At 42.2% G+C, this 26,569-nt stretch overlaps 1 protein-coding gene across 6 annotated transcripts in view; it reads left to right on the top strand.

The window, feature by feature from the left end:
* Positions 1–26,569, top strand: part of LOC141099730 (poly(rC)-binding protein 3-like) — a 1,815,006-nt gene that overhangs the window by 1,714,519 nt on the left and 73,918 nt on the right. For all 6 annotated transcript variants that reach the window (XM_073587737.1, XM_073587736.1, XM_073587732.1 and 3 more), the window contains 2 exons: positions 8,102–8,233; positions 15,356–15,484. In XM_073587737.1, coding sequence (XP_073443838.1) covers positions 8,102–8,233; positions 15,356–15,484 — 261 coding nt within the window. The remainder of the gene's footprint in view (positions 1–8,101; positions 8,234–15,355; positions 15,485–26,569) is intronic.

Genomic DNA, 26,569 nt, shown 5'->3' with positions numbered 1-26,569 from the left:
GCACTGCAGGCTACTATAGGCGGTTCGTACAGAACTATAGTTGTTGTGAATTCTCTTGCTCGGAGTTCTGAGCCGAAGCTCCCTCTGCTCCCTCTGGTGGTGGCTGAGAGTAGTGGAGCTGTCCAGATGGATGGAAGTTCCCCACCTGATGAAGATAATTGGAGACCTGGGATTACTGGCTGGGAGCATATAAGTGAGCTGGCTGCTCTTGGAGTTTGCTGGTGATTTCCTCAGTGTACATTTGGAGCTCTTTTGTCCCCTGCCTGATCTGCATGGTTCAGCTAAGTATTCTTTTGCTAATCCTTTGCATCTAATCTGGTTGTGTTTTTGTTTTTGCTTTCTGTTTTGCTGCTAGGGTTCAGCATGCTCCCTGCTGGGGGAAGCGCTGGGCCCTGCTTCATATGTGGCAGCTTGTTCAGTCCCCTGTTATGTTAGTATCTTTTAGTGCTGATCTAGCGGGGGTGAGATCATGTGATCTCAGGTTTTTTTTGCATATCAGTAGTGTTGGACTTTTTCAGGGATTTTGTGCGTGATTGCAGAAAGTATCTTTTCTATCCTGTCCTGTCTAGACAGCTTGGGCCCCACCGTTTGCTCAATCTGTTCTCTGCCTGTGTTTGTGTCTCATCTTGTCTCACTGACAATATATGTTTGGGGGCTGTCTGTTCCTTTGTGGATCTGCTCTGGGGCAGTTTAGATTTCATCTTTCTGTCTTTAGGCTTTATTAGTCCTCTGGCTGTGAGGAGGCATCTAGGGCATCGTAGGAACGCTCCACGGCTACTGCTAGTTGTGCGGATAGGATCAGGGGTCTGCAATCCGCTTAGTTACCAACCTCTCTGGTCTTCTGGTGGCCTAACCTGTTCCTGCCATCCTCCTCGATGACCCATTCACAACATATAGTGCCCTTGCAAAACCCCTGATGGACCTCACAAAGCGGAATCTGCCCCAAACAGTCAACTGGACAGATGGCTGTGAGGCGGCCTTCCAAACTTTGAAAACAGCCCCGTGCAGCCGTCCAGTGCTGAAAGCAGTCAACAGCAGTCGCCTGTTCCTGGTACAGACCGACGCCAGTGAGTTTGGCCTCGGTGCGGTGCTCAGCCAGGTCAACTCGGGGAACCAGGAGCACCCCGTGTTGTACCAGAGCTGGAAACTTCTGCCAAGGGAAGTGGCATACTCCACCATCGAGAAGGAGTGCCTGGCCATGGTCTGGGTGTTGCAACATTTGCAGCCCTACCTGTATGGGCGCACCTTCACCATGGTAACCGACCGCAACCCTCTGAGCTGGCTACATACAGTGTCCAGAACCAATGGAAGTTTGCTACGCTGGAGCCTTGCCCTTCAGCAATACGACTTTACTGTACAACACAAAAAGGGCAGCGAGCATCGTAATGCCAATGGGTTGTCCGGCCGGGGCGAACCTGCTGAGGTGTGCATGGTGGATTACCGACAGGTTATGCCTCTGTAGCGCACTCAAAAAGGGGGAGGTGTAATGATAAGTAAGATATGACTGTAAGGTATGACTTAAGGTTCCCTGATTATTACACCACAGATGAGAACCAGCCTGTCACATAGCTGCGACCCCTCCTCTTTTCACCCACAGCTTACACTCACACTGCAGCTATGTGCCTGCTTGTAACCCCACACCAGATGCTTCCTGTGCAAACATTCTCCTCTCCACAGTTAAGGAACGTTAATTAAGCTAAGGGGAAAGAATGTCTTTGTTTGAAGCACCATGCGGCTGGATATAAATATGGGTAATATTAAAGAGACTGGATCGCGAAAACGATATAAAAATCACATATGCGCGTAGGACACGAAACGAGCGTTCTGGCCCATAATTTTCACAGTTCAAGTACCCACAGAAACTGAGAACTAGATTTCTCCTAAACGATGTGACATAATTACTGCATGTTTGGTCTTTAACTATTGTCTTCGACAGGCTAAAGAGAATAATACCATATGCGTGTTTATACAAGGTACCCTCTGCGAGATACAGTCATTATAAGTTTTGTAGTCAGAATTGTAACTCCTAGAGCAGGGGGAGGAACATACCAGACGGCCCCTTTTGTGATGTCACAAACCCAAAGCTATAAGGTATTCCCTCCCTAAATTTGGTCATTCGAGCTGGAGGTTTGATGCCGAAAGGACCCCAGATGCAGGGCAACGTGTGGCCCCACCTCCCCACATGGTTATCCTAAAGACCATTAAGCAACTCAGGAGTGGACATGGATGTCAGACATATGTACCATCCTGAAAAACTTTGAGGACTCCACCAAGATGGTGAGTGGCCATCCCACCTCTCTGTGTTCTGAAACGCTCTCTGCTCACAATCAAAGAGGATGCATTGCAGGCCAAACACGATGAGATGGAGCAAGGAACCATACAGGGTGATTACACACAGCCCAGCCTCATCTCATCCTAATGTGGATTGGGTGACAATGAGGAAGAGGAGGAGGACGCACAGGAGCTAGTCTCATGCGCTATAGATGGTACTACCTGCACAACTGTCATACCATTTGTTGAGCATGGATGGCCTGAGGAGGAAGAGAGCATGGTCAGTCGTCCTCTTGGTGTGGACATGGAAGTGTTGCCTGTTAGCAGTCTGGCACACATGGTGCAGTTTATGTTACGCTGCATTTCCCGTGACCCTCGCGTTCTCAAAATATTGAGTGACAGTCATTACTGGTTAGGCCGGTTTCACATTAGCGCATTTTCAGCGCGCGCACGGCCGGGGGTAGCTCCGCCCCCAAGCCGGCTCTCTGCCCGGCGTGCCCGCCCCTTGCTTGTAGCGCCGCCTACTAGCGGACAGCGGCGCCTGCGATCGGCGCACCCTATCTTTAGCATAGAGTGCGCAGATCGTGCGCAGGCCGTGCGCTAGTTGCGCTTTGACCTGCGCTGCGCACTTTTGACGGTGCGCCGTGCGCGCCAAAATCCGAAAAGTTTGATTTTGGCGCGCACGGCGCACCGTCAAAAGTGCGCAGCACAGGTCAAAGCGCAACTAGCGCACGGCCTGCGCACGATCTGCGCACTCTATGCTAAAGATAGGGTGTGCCGATCGCAGGCGCCGCTGTCCGCTAGTAGGCGGCGCTACAAGCAAGGGGCGGGCACGCCGGGCAGAGAGCCGGCTCGGGGGCGGAGCTACCCCCGGCCGTGCGCGCGCTGAAAATGCGCTAATGTGAAACCGGCCTTAGTGACACTTTTAGACTCTCTCTGAACTTTCTCTCTCTTTTTCCAGAGGTGGACAGGTCTACTAAAATGGAGCAGTACAAGAGGGCCCTTGTTGTGGAAATATTGTAAAAATTCACATTTGAAAACGTTGGCGGCAGAGGTCACAGTTCGTTGGACAAGCAAGGAGTACAGGCGAGAGGGATACAACTCCAATCCAGCAGAGGCAGGGGAACACTGTCAAAGTTCTAGGAGAGTTTTCTCATACCCTCCCATCGCACAGGCCCTGAGGCGTGGAGTACTCTCACAAGAACTGCAATGTTTGGGAAGATACTGAGGGAGTACCTTGCTGACCATACCAACGTCCTCCGTGATTCCTCTGTGCCTTATAATTATTGGGTATCCAAGCTGGACACTAGGCATGAACTGGGTGTCTACACCTTAGAGGTCCTGGTGTGCCCTGCCGCTAGCATTTTGTCAGAGCGGGTTTTTAGTGCCGCTGGTGGAATTATAACTGATAAGCGCATCTGCCTGTCAACTGAAAATGCTGATAGGCTGACGTATAAAAATGAACAAGGGCTGTATAGGACCAGACTTCTCAATACCCCCGAATGATAGCAGTGTAACATAAACTCAAATCCAGTGTCTTTTTTGGAAGTCTATTCCCATGCACCTCTTCACACCCACACATGGGTATACGCGTCCTGATTTTGGCTATTTACTTAGTGCATGGGCATTACAAGTATAGGAGACCCACTCCTTTCTAATGGGAACATTTTTTATGAGGCCCTCCTCCATGTCTCTTCCAAGGGGCATTGGAGTGCCTCCAAATTTGTGGAAGCCCTTGCATTCTCTGCATAGGCAAACAGTATGGGAGACCACTTCCTAAAAATGGGAACATTGTTTTCAGGAGGCACTCCTGTACGTCTCTTCAAAGGGGTATTGAGGTACGTCCAAATTATTGGCAGCCCTTGAATTCACTGCATAGGCAAACACTATGGGAGACCCACTTCCTAATAATGAAAACAATTTTTCATGAGGCCCTTCTGTATGTCTCGTCAAAGGGGTATTGGGGTGCGTCCAAATTTTGGGCAGCTCAGCTACTCACTGCATGGGCAAACACTATGGGAGACACACTTCCTAATAATGGGAACATTTTTTCATGAGGCCCTCCTGTACATCTTGTCAAAGGTGTGTCCTAATTTTTGGAAGCCCTGCCACTCACTACATACTTAATAACAGTATAGGAGACCCACTGTTTAATATTGGGAACAACAAAGCATAGCCGACTGATGGATGTCTAAGAATAGTGAGGGCTGACTGATGGCCCTATAAAAATAGGCTTTGTGACTTTCAGAGTCCCTCCTAAATAAAGCAGGATGTGTCTGATGATTTGTCACACACCACATGGCCAGATAAGATTGTAAAATGTTAAAATGAAATTTCCCAGTGAATGCATTTGTCTTGGTTGAAAGCAATGGTAAAGTTCAAAAATCCATCAAAAACGCTACGTGTGAACATAGCCCAAGGTGTGGAGAAGCATTTTTGTTTTTGGTTATTTATTTTGCCTTATATATAAGTCATTACCCTGGAAAGGATGTTCCTTAACATATTTCCCAGGAAAATCCATTTTGGTTTTGTTTTTGTATGTTTTATTGTGAGTGTGTAAAAGTGGCCTAAGACGCTGACAACATTGTTCACAGCAGTAACCTGGGACTAAGGCTAGTTTCACACTTGCTTTTTTTTGCAGCGCGTTTTTCCCGCAAAAAAACGCATTGAAAAAACGCATACAAAAGCATACAACTGCTGCGTTTTTTTCAAGCATTTTTATGAGCATGCATGAAAAAAACGCAGCGTTTTTATGCGTTTGTATGCGTTTTTAGTGCGTTTTTACCGCGTTTGCGGTTTTTTCCAACATTAGGTGGCCCCTCACACTAACCCAAACCATGACTTTACTAACCCTAACCCTGACCCTAACCCTAACCCTAACCCTGACCCTAACCCTAACCCTAACCCTTAACCAAACCATACTTAACCCTAACCCAAACCCTAAACCCTAACTAACCCTAACCCTAACCCTGACCCTAACCCTAACCCTGACCCTAACCCTTAACCAAACCATACTTAACCCTAACCCAAACCCTAAACCCTAACTAACCCTAACCCTAACCCTGACCCTAACCCTAACCCTGACCCTAACCCTTAACCAAACCATACTTAACCCTAACCCAAACCCTAAACCCTAACTAACCCTAACCCTAACCCTAACCCTAACCCTAACCCTGACCCTAACCCTAACCCTGACCCTAACCCTTAACCAAACCATACTTAACCCTAACCCAAACCCTAAACCCTAACTAACCCTAACCCTGACCTTAACCCTGACCCTAACCCTAACCCTGACCCTAACCCTAACCCTTAACCAAACCATACTTAACCCTAACCCTAACCCTAACCCTGACCCTAACCCTTAACCAAACCATACTTAACCCTAACCCTGACCCTAACCCTAACCCTTAACCAAACCATACTTAACCCTAACCCTGACCCTAACCCTGACCCTAACCCTTAACCAAACCATACTTAACCCTAACCCTGACCCTAACCCTAACCCTTAACCAAACCATACTTAACCCTAACCCTGACCCTAACCCTGACCCTAACCCTTAACCAAACCATACTTAACCCTAACCCAAACCCTAACTAACCTTAACCCTAACCCTGACCCTAACCCTTAACCAAACCATACTTAACCCTAACCCTGACCCTAACCCTTAACCAAACCATACTTAACCCTAACCCTGACCCTAACCCCAACCCTAACCCTGACCCTAACCCTAACCCTAAACCCCCTTAACTAACGCTAACTCTAACCCAAACCCCTAAATTCCATGGTTAACAAAAAAAAACGCATGTGCAAAAAAACGCATACATGAGCATGCCAGTGCGCACGTATGCGCATCCATAGGCTATAATGGCCATTTTTAGCGCAAAACGTGCGCATACGTGCGCATGCGCTTTTTTGCAGGGTCAAAAAATGCAACATGCTGCGTCTGGAAAATACAAACGCACACCCCAAAAAAACGCAGCGCATGAAAATCGCATACATGCGCTTACCAGCGCGCAGGTATGCGCACCCATGTTAAATATAGGGGAAAAAACGCATGCGCACATATGCGTTTTTTTACAGCGCAAAAAAACGCAAATGTGAAACCAGCCTCAGAAATGCTTCCAGGGGTCTTCCCCATGCTGTTCTCATGTCATTTGAGCACTGTTCCCATCGATTTCCGCAATTTCTAGTACCTCTAAAGACCACCGGGAGACCGACGGAAAAATGCTTGAGTTTCCCATAGCCTTACATTGGGCTCGTTGCTCGGGTCGAGCAACCCAGCATTCCATTTCACTCAACCCAAGCAATGAGAACCCGAGCATTATAGTGCTCACCCATCACTACTTCTGAGATGTGTTCTGTGTTCGGTGGTGAATAAAACATGTATATTGTTGCATTCTTGTTTTCTCTATGCTGCACAGTGTCACAACTTTTTAGAAATTGGATTGGCAGATGGATGTACTACAAAAGATGCAGCATTTGGTCCATGTTCATGTACTGGCACAGAAAACTTCTGATAACATTATGTCTATATATAAATGTACCCGAATATGTCAAGAAGACAATTTGTAATCCAAGGAATTGTACAGTGGAATATTTCAAAAAGCTTCTCCGTGGTGGTTTATAGAAACATTTATAAAGTTACTGAAAGGACAGCTGCTGATTATTGTGTCCCTGGGCTTTGTAACGTATTGGAGGATTTGTGTTAATCCCTTTAAAGCATTTCTCAACAGGTGACATTTATATTATTTAAATCATGAAACTAATACCATTCAGACAAGCCAGCTAAATTATTCTACCATACTTTTAATCCAGTCAAAACAAGCCATTGGTATGGAAACACAATACGCTGAGAAACTGTTATTGTCTCCTTGAATATATTACAAGGTGACAAAACGATCGGCCAGTGGAGACAATTATGTAGACATTGATATAATACTTGTTATACATAAGAATTATCTTATCCTTGGACAATTTAACTCATTGCTATACTTACTGTGCTGCTGTGGTGGTTTCCTGATTACTGACTTGACTAGCAAAAGCCTAAAGGTACTGTCACACTTAGCGATGCACCAGTGATCCCGACCAACGATATGACGCGGTCAGGATCGCTGGTGCATCGCTAAGTGGTCGCTAGTGAGCTGTCACACAGGCGGATCTCACCAGCGACATCGCAGGGGTCGGGGGTCGCTACTTACCTGTCACACTAGGCGATCCTGACGTCCTCCCGCCCGGCTCCACACTCGTCGCTCATCTCTCTACAGGAAGCACCGCAGGAAGCTGACGACGAGAAACGGTCCGGGACATTCTCGCGCGATCAGCAATATCCAGCAGGGGAGCGGGTGGTAGGTATGTAGGAGGTGATTATTATGTTATTATTTGTTAGCTCTGCTCTCTTGTACTATTGGCGTTCTCACATTTAATGTTGTCATATTTTGTGACTTAACAAGTGATGAGTGAGTATACTCGTTGCTCGGGTGTCCTCCAAGTATTTTTGCATGCTCGGAGATTAAGGTTTTGTTACCTCAGCTGCATGATTTGTGGCTGCTGGACAGCCTGAATACATGTTGGGATTCCCTAACAAACAGGCAACCCCCACATGTACTCAGCCTGTCTAGCAGCCGCAAATCATGCAGCTGTGTCGACAAACACTAAATCTCCAAGCATGCCAAAATACTCGGTCACCCGAGCATGCTCGTAAAAACCTGAGCAATGAGTATACTCGCTCATCACTAGTCTTAACTATTAAAATAGTATTTTACTACATTACACTTTTAATTTATTTTAATTTTTTTTCATAAATCATCAGAATTTGTATTTTTATTGCAGGATATCAATGCTTCCATGACAAACAGCACAGTCACAAGCAAACCCCCTGTAACGTTACGGCTTGTTGTCCCTGCAAGTCAGTGTGGGTCCCTTATAGGGAAAGGTGGGTCAAAAATTAAAGAGATCAGAGAGGTAAGAATAATTTAATCTATCTGAACATTTTTCTTATAGAGGACAATTCACCAGTTTGAGCATGTTAAATTTGCCACATTATAGAAGCATGACTGTTTAATTTGAATAATACTAATCATTTTTATTTAATTTCTACTTTCTGGTGCAGAGATATTTTCTTGTAAAATTTAGGTTATAATTTATGTTATAGTTCAACTGGTTGGTACCAAACAATTGTGATGTTAATGATAGTGAAGAAGAAACAACAGACTGTAGCCTACATAAATATTTTTTGCCTGAAATAGCTCCTCTCACAACCTGACTGAAGGTGTACACTAAAATGTCAAAGCTGCATGCACAGCGTGATCTTGACAGAATATTGATGCCATAAATATGACTTAGATCTCCTGGAAGAATTGTAAAATGAATACACTGCTAAAGTTTTTTCTGAGGAGAACATTTTGTAAGATCATAAGAAGAATTATTCTTAGGATTTTAGGTCACAAGATAGGTATCATATGGGATCAAAATTGCAGAATAAGCATATTGGTTAAATAAACAGAACAACAGGCTGCGCTGCTGCTTAGGAACAAGAGGAATTGAAAGCATTTTATTCCCGCAACACAAGTCAACGCTGGACTAGAGTTTTTTTCAACTGCAAGATTATTAATTTATTTTTTTACTAAATATGATAATATGAAAAACAAACATAGACACACAATTTAAAAATACATGTAACGCAAAAAACTGATTTAAACAATAGGTAATTTTCTGATGGTAGCTTCTCTATGGAAATCATTGCTTTTGGCAGCACATCTTCCTGTGTAACCAGGACACGTTTTGCTGACAATTGTATCAATGATTGTTGTGTGTGCATAGAACTGACTTCTAAACAGTCTATTAAATACCTGATAATTTAATATTATCGCCCTCTTATAGCATCAGGAAAATACTAAGAGCAAACACCTTACACGAAAACAATAGATTTTTCTATTCATGCATTTTTCAATGTATCCATATATCATTTACAAGAATAAACTAACTTTAAATTCTTCATGGATTCTGATGAGTTACGGGTGTAAAATAGATCCGAACCTCATACTTTTCTTTCTGTACAACACAGGGACCAACTAAAATTATAGAACAACTAGAAAATTAATTAATTAAGACAAATACGGTAAATGACAAGGATTATGTAATACAAATCTATAGCATTAGCTGTGTTTAATGGGACAAGGAAAATGATATAACATGATGGCTAAATTCGCTATAACCTACTCAAGCTTTTATGGGCACAGGATGAAACTCAACAGGATTGTCTTTAAATTGTCAGGTGGTATTTAACTCTACCTAATAGCTTCAAAATATGATGAATAAAATATAAGACAGCAATGTAATATCTGATATGTTTGTGTGGTTACAAATTGGTGAGAGTACCAACCATTTGATCATCAGCTTGACATAGAACATGGTGAGCAGCACAGATCAAAGGTTATGATGCAGGAGAGCTGAACATAGACATGAAGCAGTGAAGAACGGTAAAGCTACAAATGGAGGATGGCCAGAGGAGCAACGGAGCTGGAAGTACTAAATGCAGCTAAATCATTATGTCTGGACAGCTCAGGAACAGCAGAGTTCAGTAAGCAATCTGGTACCTCGTTGGCAATAGTGTGATAGTGAAGCCATGGCCGGGGGACCACCACAATGCAGGGAGACTACGGAACACAAGATGAGGTGCAAACAACAAAGGGTTAATTTATTTACAGGCAAGGAATGCAGTGTTTAGGAAAATGCAGAAACAGGGGTATGCAATTAAAACAGACAAATTACAAGGATAATATTCTCTAGCTGGGCCGTCAAACAGTATGGAGCACCAACTATCACAGCTCAGTGTAATTATCCAACTGGCAAGACAACACAGTAAAGGAATTTATGATGCTACACTAACTATAATCTATCTGGCCTTTGCTAACCTGGCCACACAGCTGCCTTGCTCTATCTATTGCAGCCTATCCTAAACCCTAGCATGTGCACAGAAGAGGTTAACACAGTAGCGTTGGTATCTCAGTCCATTCCTGGGGCCCCTGCAGCTTTGCAAGATGGTGCGCACTTCTTCCTGAAAGCTCTGCACAACGTGGTCTTTTCCTTGTGTGCAGGTCCAGTGATGCTCCTAGAAATGGTGGATTCCCTCCCCTGGATTCCTTTCTTGTCTTTTCTTTATGGCTCCTCATGGCAACATAGGAAAGCCACCTTGTTATCCACAGAATAGTTTACAAAGTCTTTCCTTCACAGCTCAGGAACGTCTCGTTCCTGCAGAAATCTCGGCTCTCTCACACACAGAAAAGCAGCCCCTCCCCTCTCCAGTGCTGGCAGAAGAGGCCAAAATAGTCTTTACAGCAGGAAAGTGCAGAATGTCCCACTGCTCTAACCAAGGGGGTGCAGTCTCTTAAAGTGGCAGCTTGTCTCAACGGTCCAGAGCAACGCCACCAACTTACAATAGCACACAGTAGCAGTAAAATTGTGTAGACCATCTGGGATCTTTTTGCAGGAGTGCAGCAGCCCATAGTCATAGCAGAGACTAGTACATTTGCAGATACCATGATACAGAAGAGTTTTGGGTGTGGACAGCACCAGGAATACTAGGAATAACAGAGATGAGTTAGTTATCAGGTAAATTGATAGCAGAGTTGACGGTGCCTTCAACACCAGGAGTCGCAGGTGATGAGTTGGTAATGAAGAACTTGGATGAAGCAAAGTTGTGGGTGCTGACAGCACCAGGAATAGAAGGACTAAGCTGGTAGTAAACACATACCCCTGGCTGATGCAGAGCTAAATGGGAAGCGTGTTCTCTTGTAATAATCTGAAAGAGACACGGGATGCAGTCACGCATGCGAGGCAGAGCAAGGGTTAAACAGGTTTATTTACAGGGGAATGTACTCCACGCAGGGAGTGAGGGATTGTAGGGTGACTGTAAGGAATGGGGCAGAACTGGAAGGATGGCAGGGTAGGTGAGGGACGTGTAGGGAAGGTGACCTGACGGACAAACTGACTGGTCAGGTTTCTAAGGGATTTGCACTTGTCAGGCAGGATGTCAGTTATGACAGAAGGGAAAACAGCTAGGAAAGTGTAGGTGACGTGCAGTACCTGGAATTGACAATAGAGGGCAGGGAGGAGTGTGAGCATAGGACTTGACATCAGCTTAGGGCTAAGAAACCGTTGGTCATGGGGGTGGAGTTACAGGGAACCGGGAAAGCTATAAATTTGACAGGAGGGTTCCAGAAGATTCTAGTCCCCAGGGGGAGCTCAAGTGACGAGGAGACTGTGACAGTTACTGCACTGTGAGGAAAAACCTAACCAGGGGACTGAGGAGAAAGGAAGTCAGGGGGGGTGGTCCTGACATGAAGCACCGCAGTACAGACGAGGCCCCGGGGAAAGACATACCGAGTTGAAGACGATACCTGACCAGAAAAATTACTGTTGGTGTACGGGCCTAAGGCGGCCACAGTGACCGAGCTGACAGTAACGTTAAGCGAAAAGGGACGGTACGTGTATTTACGTCCCTGGTGATAAGTACGGTGTGTGTGTGTGTAACGGAGCCTGGACACGGAGGGCCGTGAAGAGAATTTGCGGTGTATCGTGAGGGCCATCAGTCGGACAGCAGGAAATAAACTGGGACCTGTTGCACCCAAAATCTGCCTCCATCTTTTGTCTGTGTGTCACTGCGTGGTATACAGAGGGACCACCCCCCCGCCAGCCCGACCCTACAGACGAACGAGAGCTCAATAATAAAGAGGTTAAACTTATCTGACTGTAGTCTTCTGTTGCGAGGAAGTTCAGGGTTCCAACGGTGGCACAGGCAACAGCGGCATGGGTCGTCTTGATGCAGTCTCTGACAGGCGGGGATCCAACAGTGGCACCGACAACAGTGGCACATGCAGTCTCTCAAGTCTCTGTCCTTGATGAAGAAACGGCCTCCAGGAGAAAACAACAGGATGCTGGGCGGTGAGAGGGGGTCCTGCTCTCACCACTCTTAGTCTCAAGTCCACACTCAGAACGTGTCACCGCAGGAACGATGCTGCGCTCCTCGGTCAGTACAGCTACTACTCTCAGGGACTCAGATCTCTCACTATGCATGCAGAGCCTGCAGGCACTAACGTCTGTCTCAGACTTGTCAGAGGAGTCTCCTCCGGTCACGGAGGCTGGCAGGTCCACTTTCACACAAAGGGCGCTCAACGCGTACTGTCTGCCTGTCTCAGTCTTTAGCCGGGGGGCTCTTTCGAGTATGCGGTCACTCTTGAGCAGAGCTTGTGTGGCTCCTGCTCTGGTGATGAGCCCGCAACTTGTCTGGCATATGTCAGTTGCTAATTTCATCAGCTGACATGTGCCCCTAACAGCCGCGGGTGGAATCGCGATCCAGTCTGCGGGAGAGCCCTGTGGTTGCCATTACAGGATAGTTATGAGAGCCGCCCAATGGTCAGTGCTTATAGCAACTGAGCATTTCTGCTACACAGAGCAGGGCTGAAGTTTTTAAAGGTATAAAAAAATAACAGGTGATGAATATATTGTATCTGCACCAAAATGGTATCAATAAAAATGTTAGCTTGGCACACAAAAAATAAACCTCCACCCAACCTGAGATCACATAAAATGGAGACACTTCGGGTCTCGGAAAATGGCGACTTTTTTTTTTTTGAGAAACATTGGATTTTTTTTTCACGACTTAAATAAAAAAAGAACCTAGACATGTTTGGTATCTACAAACTCGTAATGACCTGAAGAATCATAATGGCAAGTAAGTTTTAGCATTTAGTTAACATGGTAAAAAAAAGCAGAAAAAAAAACAATTGTGGAATTGCACTTATTTGTATCTGCACCAAAATGGCATCAATAGAAATGTTAGCTTGGCACACAAAAAATAAGGCGCCACCCAACCCGAGATCACAAAAAATGGAGACGCTACGGGTGCATTTAATTAACACGGTAAAAAAAACAGAACAAAAAACAAATTGTGGAATTGCACTTTTTTGCAATTTCACCGCATTTTTTTTCCCATTTTCCAGTACACTATATGGCAAAACCAATGGTGTCGTTCAAAAGTACAACTTGTCCAACAAAAAACAAGCCCTCATGTGGCCATATTGATGGAAAAATAAAAAAAAGGTTATGGCTCTGCGAAGAAGGGGAGCAAAAAACGGAAACCCAAAAACAGAAAAATCCAAGGTGGTGAAGGGGTTAAAAAAATCTGGTCCAATTAGATAAGTCTGCACAGATTTTGACTTCACTGATAATTGCTTGCTCTTCTTTCTTTTAATTGGTCCCACAATTATAGCTACAGTCATATGTTAAAGTTTTGCACCCCTATTAATGTTAAAATTTTTTCTTTATAACAATTTTGGTTTTTGCAACAGCTATTTCAGTTTCATATATCTAATAACTGATGGACTCAGTTATATTTCTGGATTCAAATGAGGTTTATTGTACTAACAGAAAATGTGCAATCTGCATTTAAACAAAATTTGACCGGTGCAAAATTATGGGCACCCTTATCATTTTCTTGATTTGAACACTCCTAACTACTTTTTACTGACTTCCTGAAGCACTAAATTGGTTTTGTAACCTCATTGAGCTTTGAACTTCTTAGCCAGGTGTATCAAATCATGAGAAAAGGTATTTAAGGTGGCCACTTGCAAGTAGTTCTCCTATTTGATTCTCCTATGAAGAGTGGCATCATGGGCTCCTCAAAACAACTCAAATGATCTGAAAACAAAGATTATTCAACATAGCTTTTCAGGGGAAGGATACAAAAAGTTGTCTCAGAGATTTATCCTGTCAGTTTCCACTGTGAGGAACATAGTAAGGAAATGGAAGAACACAGGTACAATTCTTGTTAAGCCCAGAAGTGGCAGGCCAAGAAAAATATCAGAAAGGCAGAGAAGCAGAATGGTGAAAACAGTCAAGGATAATCCACAGACCACCTCCAAAGACCTGCAGCATCATCTTGCTGCAGATGGTGTCACTGTGCATCGTTCAACAATACAGCGCACTTTGCACATGGAGAAGCTGTATGGGAGAGTGATGCGAAAGAAGCCGTTTCTGCAAGCACACCACAAACAGAGTCGCCTGAGGTATGCAAAAGCACATTTGGACAAGCCAGTTACATTTTGGAAGAAGGTCCTGTGGACTGATGAAACAAAGATTGAATTGTTTGGTCATACAAAAAGGCGTTACGCATGGAGGCTAAAAAACACAGCATTCCAAGAAAAACACTTGCTACCCACAGTAAAATTTGGTGGAGGTTCCATCATGCTTTGGGGCTGTGTGGCCAATGCCGGCACCGGGAATCTTGTTAAAGTTGAGGGTCGCATGGATTCAACTCAGTATTAGCAGATTCTTGACAATAATGTGCAAGAATCAGTGACAAAGTTGAAGTTACGCAGGGGATGGATATTTCATCAAGACAATGATCCAAAACACCGCTCCAAATCTACTCAGGCATTCATGCAGAGGAACAATTACAATGTTCTGGAATGGCCATCCCAGTCCCCAGACCTGAATATCATTGAACATCTGTGGGATGATTTGAAGCGGGCTGTCCATGCTCGGCGACCATCAAACTTAACTGAACTGGAATTGTTTTGTAAAGAGGAATGGTCACAAATACCTTCATCCAGGATCCAGGAACTCATTAATAGCTACAGGAAGCGACTATAGGCTGTTATTTTGGCAAAAGGAGGATCTACGAAATATTAATGTCACTTTTATGTTGAGGTGCCCATACTTTTGCACCGGTCAAATTTTGTTTAAATGCAGATTGCACATTTTCTGTTAGTACAATAAACGTCATTTGAATCCAGAAATATAACTGAGTCCATCAGTTATTAGATATATGAAACTGAAATAGCTGTTGCAAAAAACAAAATTGTTATAAAGAAAAAAGGTTAACATTAATAGGGGTGCCCAAACTTTAACATATGACGGTATTACAAAGTGTATGTATGGCTGGAAGAATGTGACTGCGCTACCTTTATTCATTTAGTAAACTGGCAGTTATTTTTAATTTGGTTTGATCTGTGAAGATCTTATGAAGTTATACCTTGTTTTGACATTATCACACTACATTTTCTTTTGTGTCTTTAATTTAAGTCCACAGGTGCTCAAGTTCAAGTAGCGGGAGACATGCTACCAAATTCCACAGAGCGTGCAGTAACTATTTCAGGAACTCCCGACGCTATCATCCAATGTGTTAAGCAGATTTGTGTAGTTATGTTAGAGGTGAGTATATAGTAATTTATCTATTTGAGCCCGTCATAGAATAGGTTTATATTTATGTTGTTCATCCTCCAAAAGTGCCCCTTGATTGCGAAAATTGTATTCATTGAGGTATATCCATTACGCTCAATGGGAGATGCATTAAAACATACATTATATGCAAAATTGTTAGGCAACTTGTATTTCTGATGATTAATTTTAGTGTTGAAATATCTACAGTTCTGTCAGTCAATTCAAAATGTTAATAAACCTGAATATTTAAGAAAGTAAAAGTGAGGTTTGTATTTCTTAGGAGAATCTATGTATGCAGAAATATTGAGTAATTATTAGTGTGTGCAATAAAAATGAAAAAAGCAAATACAGAATGGAAGGAATAGGGCTAAGCAACAGCACTTGTGAAAAATATTTGAGTATACTAATAGATCACAGACTGAACATGAGTCAACGGTGTGATGCAGCAGCCAAAATGGCAAACACAGTTCTAGGATATATTAACAGAAGCATACGTCTAAATCATGTGAAGTCATTATCCCCCTCTTCTCATCTTTGGTCTGACCTCATCTGGAATACTATGTCCACTTCTGGGTACCACATTTTAAAAAGACATCAACAAACTGGACCAAGTTCAGAGAAGAGTGACCAGAATGGTGACTGGTCTGCAAACCCTGTCTTATGAGGAAAGGTTGCAGGATTTGGGAATGTTTAGCTTGCAAAACAGAAGACTGAGAGGAGACTTAATTGCTGTCTACAAATATCTCAAGGGCTGTCACATTGTAGAAGGATCATTTTTATTCTCATTTGCACAAGGAAAGACTAGAAGCAATGCAATGGGATGACACTAAAAGGGAGAAGTTACAGATTAGATGTTAGAAAAAACTTTTTGACAGTGAGGATGATCAATGAGTGGAACAGGCTGCCACGAGAGGTGGTGAATTCTCCTTCCATGGAAGTCTTCAAACAGAGGCTGGACAGACATCTGTCTGGGATGATTTAGTGAATCCTGATTTGAGAAGGGTTTTGACCAGATGACCCAGGAGGTCACTTCCAACTCTACCGTTCTATGATTCTATGATTCTACAACTATAATCCAGCTAAATGAAAACATAACTAAACATTTGAGAGGGGAAAATTATGAAACTGTACAAAAAACACGTTTCTGACATTTAAAAAAAAATAACATTTTCTTGCACCAAACTGACAGTAAGCAAAAAATGGAAGTAGGTTATGAATTTGATTTTACTTCAACAAGGAAAATTCCCACTAATTCATCTTTAATAATACCATCCTGTAGCAATACCCCACCTCCAGCTTGTTTGCTGGTGTCTGAATCGAAATTGAGGTCTGTGCCTGTACTGATCCAGCCACGGGCCCATCCATCTGGACCATCAAGAGTCACTCTCATCTTATCATCCCATAAAACCTTTGAAAAATCTGTCTTTTCTCTTGGCTCAGTCTTGACATTGAAATTTCTGTGTCTTGTTCGGTGGTGGTCAGGTTTCAACCTTTCTTACCCTGGTCATGTTCATGTCTCTGGGCACTGAATACCTTGTACTTCTGGGAACTCCAAGGAGGTTGCAGATCTGGAATATGCCAGCACTGGAGGATAAAGGGTTTCTGCTTGCTTCATGTTTGATTCTTCTGAAACATTTAGCAGTTAATGTGCATATTTTTTTTATCAACATGTTTTTTTGCAACTTTGTCCCCAATATCTTAGCAATTTCAAGAGTGCTCCATCTTTCTGTAAGACTTCTAACAATTTTTGACTTTTCAGAATGTTAAATCTCTTTTTTGTCTTAGGAAAACAAGCCGACTAACAATTCTGCACACCTTGATACAGTCTGCTGATATCCTTAGGCCACGCTTTCCCTCTTAACACATATACACATCACCTGATCTTCTTTGTCCAATAAGCATTGATGCTTATATAGCTTGGAATTGGAAAATCTGCATAAAAATGACAATTTGGTCACAAGTCTAATAATTCTGCATACAGTGGCTGTGAAGCAGATAAACTTACAATGAGCCACTGACTGTACCTCTGCATAAAAGGATTTTTCTATCTAAATATAAATTTTATTTAAGGCCAGGGCATAATGGATTGGCATATGCATATGTTCAGAGAGTTCTCAGGATATTATAGGTAGTAAAAAAGATAAACGGTAAAATGAAAAAACCCTATTAAAGCAAAGAAAATGTTTACGATTTTAAGAAAAATATTCAGGATTGAGAGTCCTCAGTAGTTGATACCTTTTAATGGCTAACTGAAAAGATGGTAACACATTGCAAGCTTTCGAGACTACTCAGGTCTCTTCATCAGGCTAGACTAATACAAAATCTGAAGTCATATATTTATGCACAATACAGCCTAGAAAAAATGCAATAGATAAGACAAGTGACGTGAAGCAGAACTATCAATATGGGAGAGGGAGAAACATAAATATAAACATTGGACCAATTCATAGATAAGTAGTCCGGATGTTTTATGGTCCTCTTATTGGTGTCTAGTTCTGTGTTGTGATGCCCCCACAAAGTTTTAAAAGGAAATTCCTTAATTGATGTAAAAAGACATAAATCCATGTGACACATTCATTCCAGCACTGAGAGTGTCAAAGTTCGTCATAAATTTGTACTCCCAAACTCGTCTCTCTCTCTGAGAATTGAAGTTACCTTTCAATACCAGTAATTTCATATCCACGTTGCTGTGATCAGGGATACAGAAATGTTTTGCCACAGGTAGATCCATTCTTTTTTCTCTTATTGTGTGACGATGAGCATTCATCCTTGTTCTAAGCTTTTGCCCTGTCTCCCCCACATACAGACCCCCAGTTGGACATTTAGTACAAATAATTAAGTACACCACATTAGATGTAATGCAGGTGAAAGTACCTGGGATCTTGTAGTCCTGATGTGAGTTGGGGATCTTTATCTTGTCCGTGGTCATTATAAATGGACAGGTTTTACATTTTTTCTGGTTGCAAGGAAAGGTTCCTGCAGCTGTTGGAGAGGACAGGGAGCTTCTGACAATGATGCTTCTTAAATTTGGGGGCTGCCTAAAACACAGCAGTGGGGGGTCTGGAAAAATGGATTTTAATCGGGCATCTTTTTGTAGTAAAGGTTGTAATTTCCGTGCAGCTCCCCTTAGCACCTCACCACTTAAAATTCATCCTCACCCACAATTACTTTGAATTTGACAACAGGATCTATCTACAGGAGACTGGCACAGCTATGGGAAGTAAAATGGCTCCACAGTATGCAAATCTTTTCATGGCCAAGCTTGAAAGCGACTTTTTGTCCTCATGCCCCATCAGGCCCCTGGCCTACTACCGCTTCATTGATGATATTTTAATCATCTGGACGGAGTCTGAGCAACAGCTAAAGACGTTCCACGAACAGTTTAATCAATTTCATCCCACCATCAATTTAACACTCAACTACTCCAGTACTGAGATTAATTTTTTGGACACCATCATTAAGCTAAAAAACAATGAAATAGAGACATCCCTGTATCAGAAGCCAATCGACCGTCCAACATACCTTAAATGGGACAGTTTCCATCCAAAACACATAAAGAACTCTATTATCTATAGCCAAGCCATCAGATACAATCGTATATGTTCCAACCCCATGGATAGAGACAAACACCTTGGTCGCCTCAAAAAGACCTTTTTGAATCAGCGTTACCATCCAAGAACAATTGAAAACCAAATTACAAGAGCCACCAGATTGTCAAGGAATCACCTGCTACATTACAAAGCTAAAGAAGAAAATAACCGAGTGCCTCTAGTAGTCACCTACAACCCAAATCTGGAGGTGCTAAGGGGAGCTGCACGGAAATTACAACCTTTACTACAAAAAGATGCCCGATTAAAATCCATTTTTCCAGACCCCCCACTGCTGTGTTTTAGGCAGCCCCCAAATTTAAGAAGCATCATTGTCAGAAGCTCCCTGTCCTCTCTAACAGCTGCAGGAACCTTTCCTTGCAACCAGAAAAAATGTAAAACCTGTCCATTTATAATGACCACGGACAAGATAAAGATCCCCAACTCACATCAGGACTACAAGATCCCAGGTACTTTCACCTGCATGACATCTAATGTGGTGTACTTAATTATTTGTACTAAATGTCCAACTGGGGGTCTGTATGTGGGGGAGACAGGGCAAAAGCTTAGAACAAGGATGAATGCTCATCGTCACACAATAAGAGAAAAAAGAATGGATCTACCTGTGGCAAAACATTTCTGTATCCCTGATCACAGCAACGTGGATATGAAATTACTGGTAGTGAAAGGTAACTTCAATTCTCAGAGAGAGAGACGAGTTTGGGAGCACAAATTTATGACGAATTTTGACACTCTCAGTGCTGGAATGAATGTATCACATGGATTTATGTCTTTTTACATCAATTAAGGAATTTCCTTTTAAAACTTTGTGGGGGCATCACAACACAGAACTAGACCCCAATAAGAGGACCTTAAAACATCCGGACTCCTTATCTATGAACTGGTCCAATGTTTATATTTATGTTTCTCCCTCTCCCATATTGATAGTTCTGCTTCACGTCACTTGTCTTATCTATTGCATTTTTTCTAGGCTGTATTGTGCATAAATATGTGACTTCAGATTTTGTATTAGTCTAGCCTGATGAAGAGACCGGAGTAGTCTCGAAAGCTTGCAATGTGTTACCATCTTTTCAGTTAGCCATTAAAAGGTATCAACTACTGAGGACTCTCAATCCTGAATATTTTTCTATCTACTGGCTAACACGGTACAAAGATATACATCTTTCCTGTACGATTTTAAGGTGACCGGTAATTGACATAAAAAATGTTCACAGTCTTCCCATTATAAAAGTTTATGTAAATTAAGTGTTAACCTTTGTGCATAACAAAAAAAATGAATAAAATTATCATTATCTTATAACGGTAAGTTTTGCACTACTGTCACTTTAGATTGCATTCAGCCTACTTTACCACAGATAGTACAGATCTGATTAACAGATGAGCATTTTATTGGCATTACTGAAATGCAGCAGCCCCTTTCTGCAGTACAGTACTACATCTCTGTTTTCTGCCATAAGCATCATTGGAGCAACATTTGCAGTTTCACATCACTGATATGTCAGCAGCAGGTATCAAACATTGCTCAGCCCTACTTGTGTCATACCTAGGTAATAACTAGGTACCTACTGTAGGTAACTATTGAGCAGGCAGAGCAGAGTGCAGGTCTGTGGATCACAGCTATGGTAATGTAGATGCCATTAGATAATATCGGGCTGTCAGGCTACGTAGAACCATACATTGCACAGGTGAATACAGTAAATATTAAATATAGAACACACTATTTCAGTGGAAGATGCAGGTATGCTAGGAGCTAGCTGAATTGGCACTCATTGTGCATGCTCAGACTGATGCAGTGAGATTACAACAGGGCAGATCCAATGTCCACTGGAGGGTAAATAGAGCCTAGAGGAGCATCATTAGGGGGTTATATCTGCCAAACAGGGTAGCTTTAAAGGAGTAGTCTAAAATAGATTTTCATCCTAAATGCCTATCTATTTAATAGCATTGTCTAATCTATTTTCCAATATACTTTAATTAAAAATTCTCTATCCTTCCCTAAATACACTTTCTAACTGCTTTTTTCTTTTTTTTACAACTTCCTTTTTGTTGATGCTACATTTGATAATCCAAATGTATGCTGGGATACTCAAGCGAAACGTCATCAGGTGGCAGAATCTGTGGTCACTGACAAAGCCCCTGTCTGAAAAAGTGTCATTCAGGGGCAGGGCTAGACCTTTCTCTGTCACTGTGCAATACACACAATGACAGTGGCCTCTTGCACCCAGTTAGATCAGTAGTAACGATCCGGTGTAAAGGTACTGTCACACTTAGAGATGTACCAGCGATCCCGACCAGCGATATGACGCGGTCAGGATCGCTGGTACATCGCTAAGTGGTCGCTAGTGAGCTGCCACACAGGCAGATCTCACCATCGACATCGCATTGGTCGGGGGTCGCTACTTACCTGTCAGACGAGGCGATCCTGATGTCCTCCCGCCCACGTCCACGCGTCGCTCGTCTCCACAGCAGGAAGCCCAGCAGGAAGCTGACGACGAGAAACAGTCCAGGACGTTCTCGCGCAATCAGCAATAACCAGCGGGGGAGCGGTCGGAGGTAAGTATCAGACATAGCGATATCGCTAGCGATATCGTTATAACGTCACAAAAACCAGTGACGTTATAGCGATATTGCTAGCGATATCACTTAGTGTGACAGGCCCTTAAGAATATCTGGCTTGCAGAGAACAGCGCTGCCCCCCCAAGTGATGTCACTGGCCTTTGCAAGCTGGGAATTCATCTTGCATTGCGCACTGACAGTGCGCTGTTTTGCTGACTCATTACTATTTATCTGAGCCAGAGAGAGCACACACTGTTATTGTGCACATCGTACAGTGACTGAGCAGGGAATAGCCCAACCTTTGTCCAATGATGACACTTCATTTGAGTATCCCAGCATGCATTGGGATTCTCAAACAATGTATTATCAAAAAAAAGGAAGTTGTAAAAAAAAGCAGTTATATATTGTAGTTAAGGAAGGATAAGGGTTCCACGTTCAAGATTACATCAGAATTTGCTGCAGATTGGATACTGCGTCCAATCTGCAGCGTCCAGATGTTACAGCATAGTGGAGGGGATTTTATGAAATCCCGTCTCCATTATGCATGCAAGAACGCAGGTGACATACCCGAAATTTTGGACATGTGGCATGTCTTTTTAGACCGCAGCATGTCTATTTATCTTGCGTAGACGCTCCATCTATGCAAGATAAATTACAAAGTCTATGGATACGTTACGGTGATACTGCATGTGTTCAATGAACACATGCGGTATCACCGCGCGTAGAAAGGGGGGCGGCGCTTTGGGCGGAGTGGGGTTTCCGCAGCATCCAAAGCGCCAGCAAAAAAGGAAAGTGTAAACCTACCCTAATGAATAAATTAAGGTTTATTAGAAAATAGATTAGATTATGGCATTAAAGAAACCCTCCCATAAAAGTGTTTATCCTTTTAATATATTGCACTCATCATATTATACAACACTGTGAACTTTTCTACATAGATCTAAGAAGGTTTCAGTCAGTCTGTCTTTAGTCGCTTGATGTCATAGACCTAATAGAAAAGAGAAGGATTCACTGGGTAGAAGGGCAAAATGAGAAATTGTAAGTACACAGTGCTATATAATATGATAATTGTTATATATTAAGAGGATAAAAGCTATGATTGGAGTGCTACTTCAAATAGATAGGCTTTTACGGTGGAAATTAATTTCTATTTCGGACCATCCTTTAACAATAAGTTATATCGACTAAAATCAATAACATTAACTATACATGAGCATTATTATAAGACCACATTGTGATTAGAAGAAAAACCCTTTAAGGTTATAGCATTCTAGCATTCTTGATTAATGTTAATGGAGTTTTACCAAGTATATATATGTTAGGATGGAGGATAATTAATTGATTGCAGGATGTCCAACCACTGCAGCCGCCACCAATCCCAAGAACATTCTGAATAGAGTCAGTAGAAAATGGAGGTCTAAGTGGGAACGATTCTCCTTGCAGAGAGTGCCAATCCAGCATAAAGAGACGTGTAGGCCATGCAATGCTCCTCTGGGAATTTATATATGCAATTTGCCTCATCAGAAGGAAAAGAACTTTATCTCTGGCACGGTGGCACTACTTATTCGATACATCAATCCTAAAAGTCAATATTGACCTTTTAAAAAGCCTTGCCACATGACTTAGGATAAAAAGTCAAAACAAAAAAAATCAATTTGCAGACACGTGCAACACCCCGACTTACTGTATGTGTCTTCAAATGGAATTTCTGGTTTAGCTTCTTTTCTAAGTCATCTGACAAGAATCATTAAAGGGAAGCTGTCACCTCATTTTTAGCTATTAAACTGGCCCCAGTGTGCTGTTAATTATGCGATGTGCATCAATAACAATGTTTTCTCAAAGAAAAGCTCACAGTATTATGTTTAATTAACACTGTATATCAAAAAGGGATTCCCTCACATACCTTTTGTTTCAGCTATAGGAGTGGCGCTTTTACCAGTTCTGTCACAGATCGCTCAGTGTCCTGTTCAAATTAGGCACGCACACAGCATTGCGATTGATTGCCATGACTGGCCTGACGTCACAGCAACCACTTATCAAACCCTGAGCATGTGCATTGCCATTCCGTTCCCTGTGTGCATTGCCTGTCCGTTCCCCTCGCATGTGCACTAACTTTAAGTGTAAACTCCCAGCTTCATATCAGATGTGCGGACTATGCAAACATGGAGAGGATATTGCATAGTGAAAATATCTGTGGGGTCAAAATAGTCAATGCAGTCATAGCTGAATTCATTGAGAGGTGTAATTTCTAAAATGGGATTACTTTGGGGGGTTTGAGAGGATACACACTGAGTATCAGAGATAATATATGTCTCCTTACAACGGAGGACTTGATAGAAGATATATTATATGGTATTATATATCTGCTGATGGATATATAAATGGCAGACCATTTGGATTAAAACAGTGAAGTAGCGGAGAAAAGACACCGAACAAGTGGTCTAAAGAGGTACGGAGGCATAACTTAGAAAAGGAAAAAAAGTTTTTATTGAACAAACAGGGTAAAAATTGGCACTACAAGCAAAAAAAGTGCCTACACTTGTATACACAAAAATAAATGATAATCCAAGTATACATATCAAATAGAAAAATACCCAAGGGATCACACACAGGTAGTACTGGATATGCTATAGATTAGGTAGGCAACCATGGATATCATGTCTCCGGTGTTATAGATCATTGAACCAAAAGGGATACAGGTGAGTAGATTAAGGCAGATACTCTATAGGTACAGTATATCAGGGCATCATATATGATACATAGTTATTGACACCTGCTTTATACAAGAGCTACCCACAATCAATAAGACATGTAATATCTGTGAAAAAGTAAAGAAAAAACTAGTATATTCTGTAGTGTGTCCCTAACTGGGAAGAAAGCATAAGATGCAGAAGGAGAGATACCAGAAACTGAAAAAGTACCTACAACCAACAGCCAAAACTAACGTCACATCGTTGGTACCATGCATCAATTGATGTAGCATATATAGATCAGTTCATGTTTCAGTATACTGGTGGAATACATGATAATGGAATGAGTCCAAAGGAATAAGAGTGTATAAATGTATGAGGTATAGTGCTCAAGCCAATCATATAGGAGAAACATGGAGAGACTGAAGATACACCATCTGAGAAAGTAGTATAGGTAGCTACCTGGGTGGTCCCGGATGCGACCACCCAGGAAACTACCTATACTACTTACTCAGCTGGCATAATGGTGTCTTTTCTCCCTTACTAAAAATTATGCTAGCAAATTATGTGCTCCAAAAGCCAAATAACGTTCACACCTTATTGTGTAGCCCTCTGATAAGTCTGAATAAAAGTATAGGGTATCACCACAAAAACTAATTGTAAGGTACATTTTACTTTTGTCTAAATGAAAAATTTGCAACTAACAAAAGTTGTGTGTTTACTACTACTATGTTGTGCAGTTTTTCTACTGTGTAATGTTATAAATTCCTTGAGGCATCTATGGGTTCCAAATAATCACTATACCCTAAGATGAATTCAGAATTACCGTCTCTTGTGGGAGGATTATGCACCTCTGGGGGCTCTGCCAATGCCTCCCACAATCTATTCAAACAAAATCTTTATGTCAAAGGTTTAATAGTGCTTCTTCTCATCTGATACCTGCCATGTTCTCAAACAATAGTGTTCAACCAGATATGAGATATTGCTACGTTGCATAAAAATTGCATTGCAAATTGTGGTGTTCATTTTCTCTTAGTAAAATTTGAGTAAGTTTACAAAATTCATACACAACATGAACAGCTACCTTCACAATCACTTTGGCAGCATTTTTCCCCATGTAAAAACACCCGAATTGTAACATGCACTTTTTCTAGCATTTTTTTTCCATTTTTAAGTATTTCTTAAGGTAAATGTGTTTTGGTTTCTCTTAAGACTACATAATGTGAAATGTCAAAAACAATAAAATTAATTCAAAACACTAACACTTTTTGGCAGTCAAAAATGGTCAAAACTGTGTAATAAAACTCTACTCCTAAAAATATGCTGCAATTTACTGAAAAAAGCCATGAATACTAAAGACACAAGTGGGGTGGAAAAAAAAGTCACAGAAAACCAGTCTGTGCTGCTTTAAAATTTCCTATACAGTGGGGCAAAAAAGTATTTAGTCAGTCAGCAATAGCGCAAGTTCCACCACTTAAAAAGATGAGAGGCGTCTGTAATTTACATCATAGGTAGACCTCAACTATGGGAGACAAACTGAGAAAAAAAAATCCAGAAAATCACATTGTTTGTTTTTTTTTCATTTTATTTGCATATTATGGTGGAAAATAAGTATTTGGTCAGAAACAAGCAATCAAGATTTCTGGCTCTCAAAGACCTGTAACTTCTTCTTTAAGAGTCTCCTCTTTCCTCCACTCATTACCTGTAGTAATGGCACCTGTTTAAACTTGTTATCAGTATAAAAAGACACCTGTGCACACCCTCAAACAGTCTGACTCCATACTCCACTATGGTGAAGACCAAAGAGCTGTCAAAGGACACCAGAAACAAAATTGTAGCCCTGCACCAGGCTGGGAAGACTGAATCTGCAATAGCCAACCAGCTTGGAGTGAAGAAATCAACTGTGGGAGCAATAATTAGAAAATGGAAGACATACAAGACCACTGATAATCTCCCTCGATCTGGTGCTCCACGCAAAATCCCACCCCGTGGGGTCAGAATGATCACAAGAACGGTGAGCAAAAATCCCAGAACCACGCGGGGGGACCTAGTGAATGAACTTCACTGAGCTGGGACCAATGTAACAAGGCCTACCATAAGTAACACACTACGCCACCATGGACTCAGATCCTGCAGTGCCAGATGTGTCCCACTGCTTAAGCCTGTACATGTCCGGGCCCATCTGAAGTTTGCTAGAGAGCATTTGGATGATCCAGAGGAGT

Source organism: Dendrobates tinctorius, unplaced genomic scaffold (assembly GCF_039654945.1).
Source record: "Dendrobates tinctorius isolate UK_male_01 unplaced genomic scaffold, ASM3965494v1 ptg000102l, whole genome shotgun sequence".
NCBI classification, from domain to species: Eukaryota; Metazoa; Chordata; class Amphibia; order Anura; family Dendrobatidae; genus Dendrobates; species Dendrobates tinctorius.
This window is presented reverse-complemented; position numbering and strand designations above follow the sequence as displayed.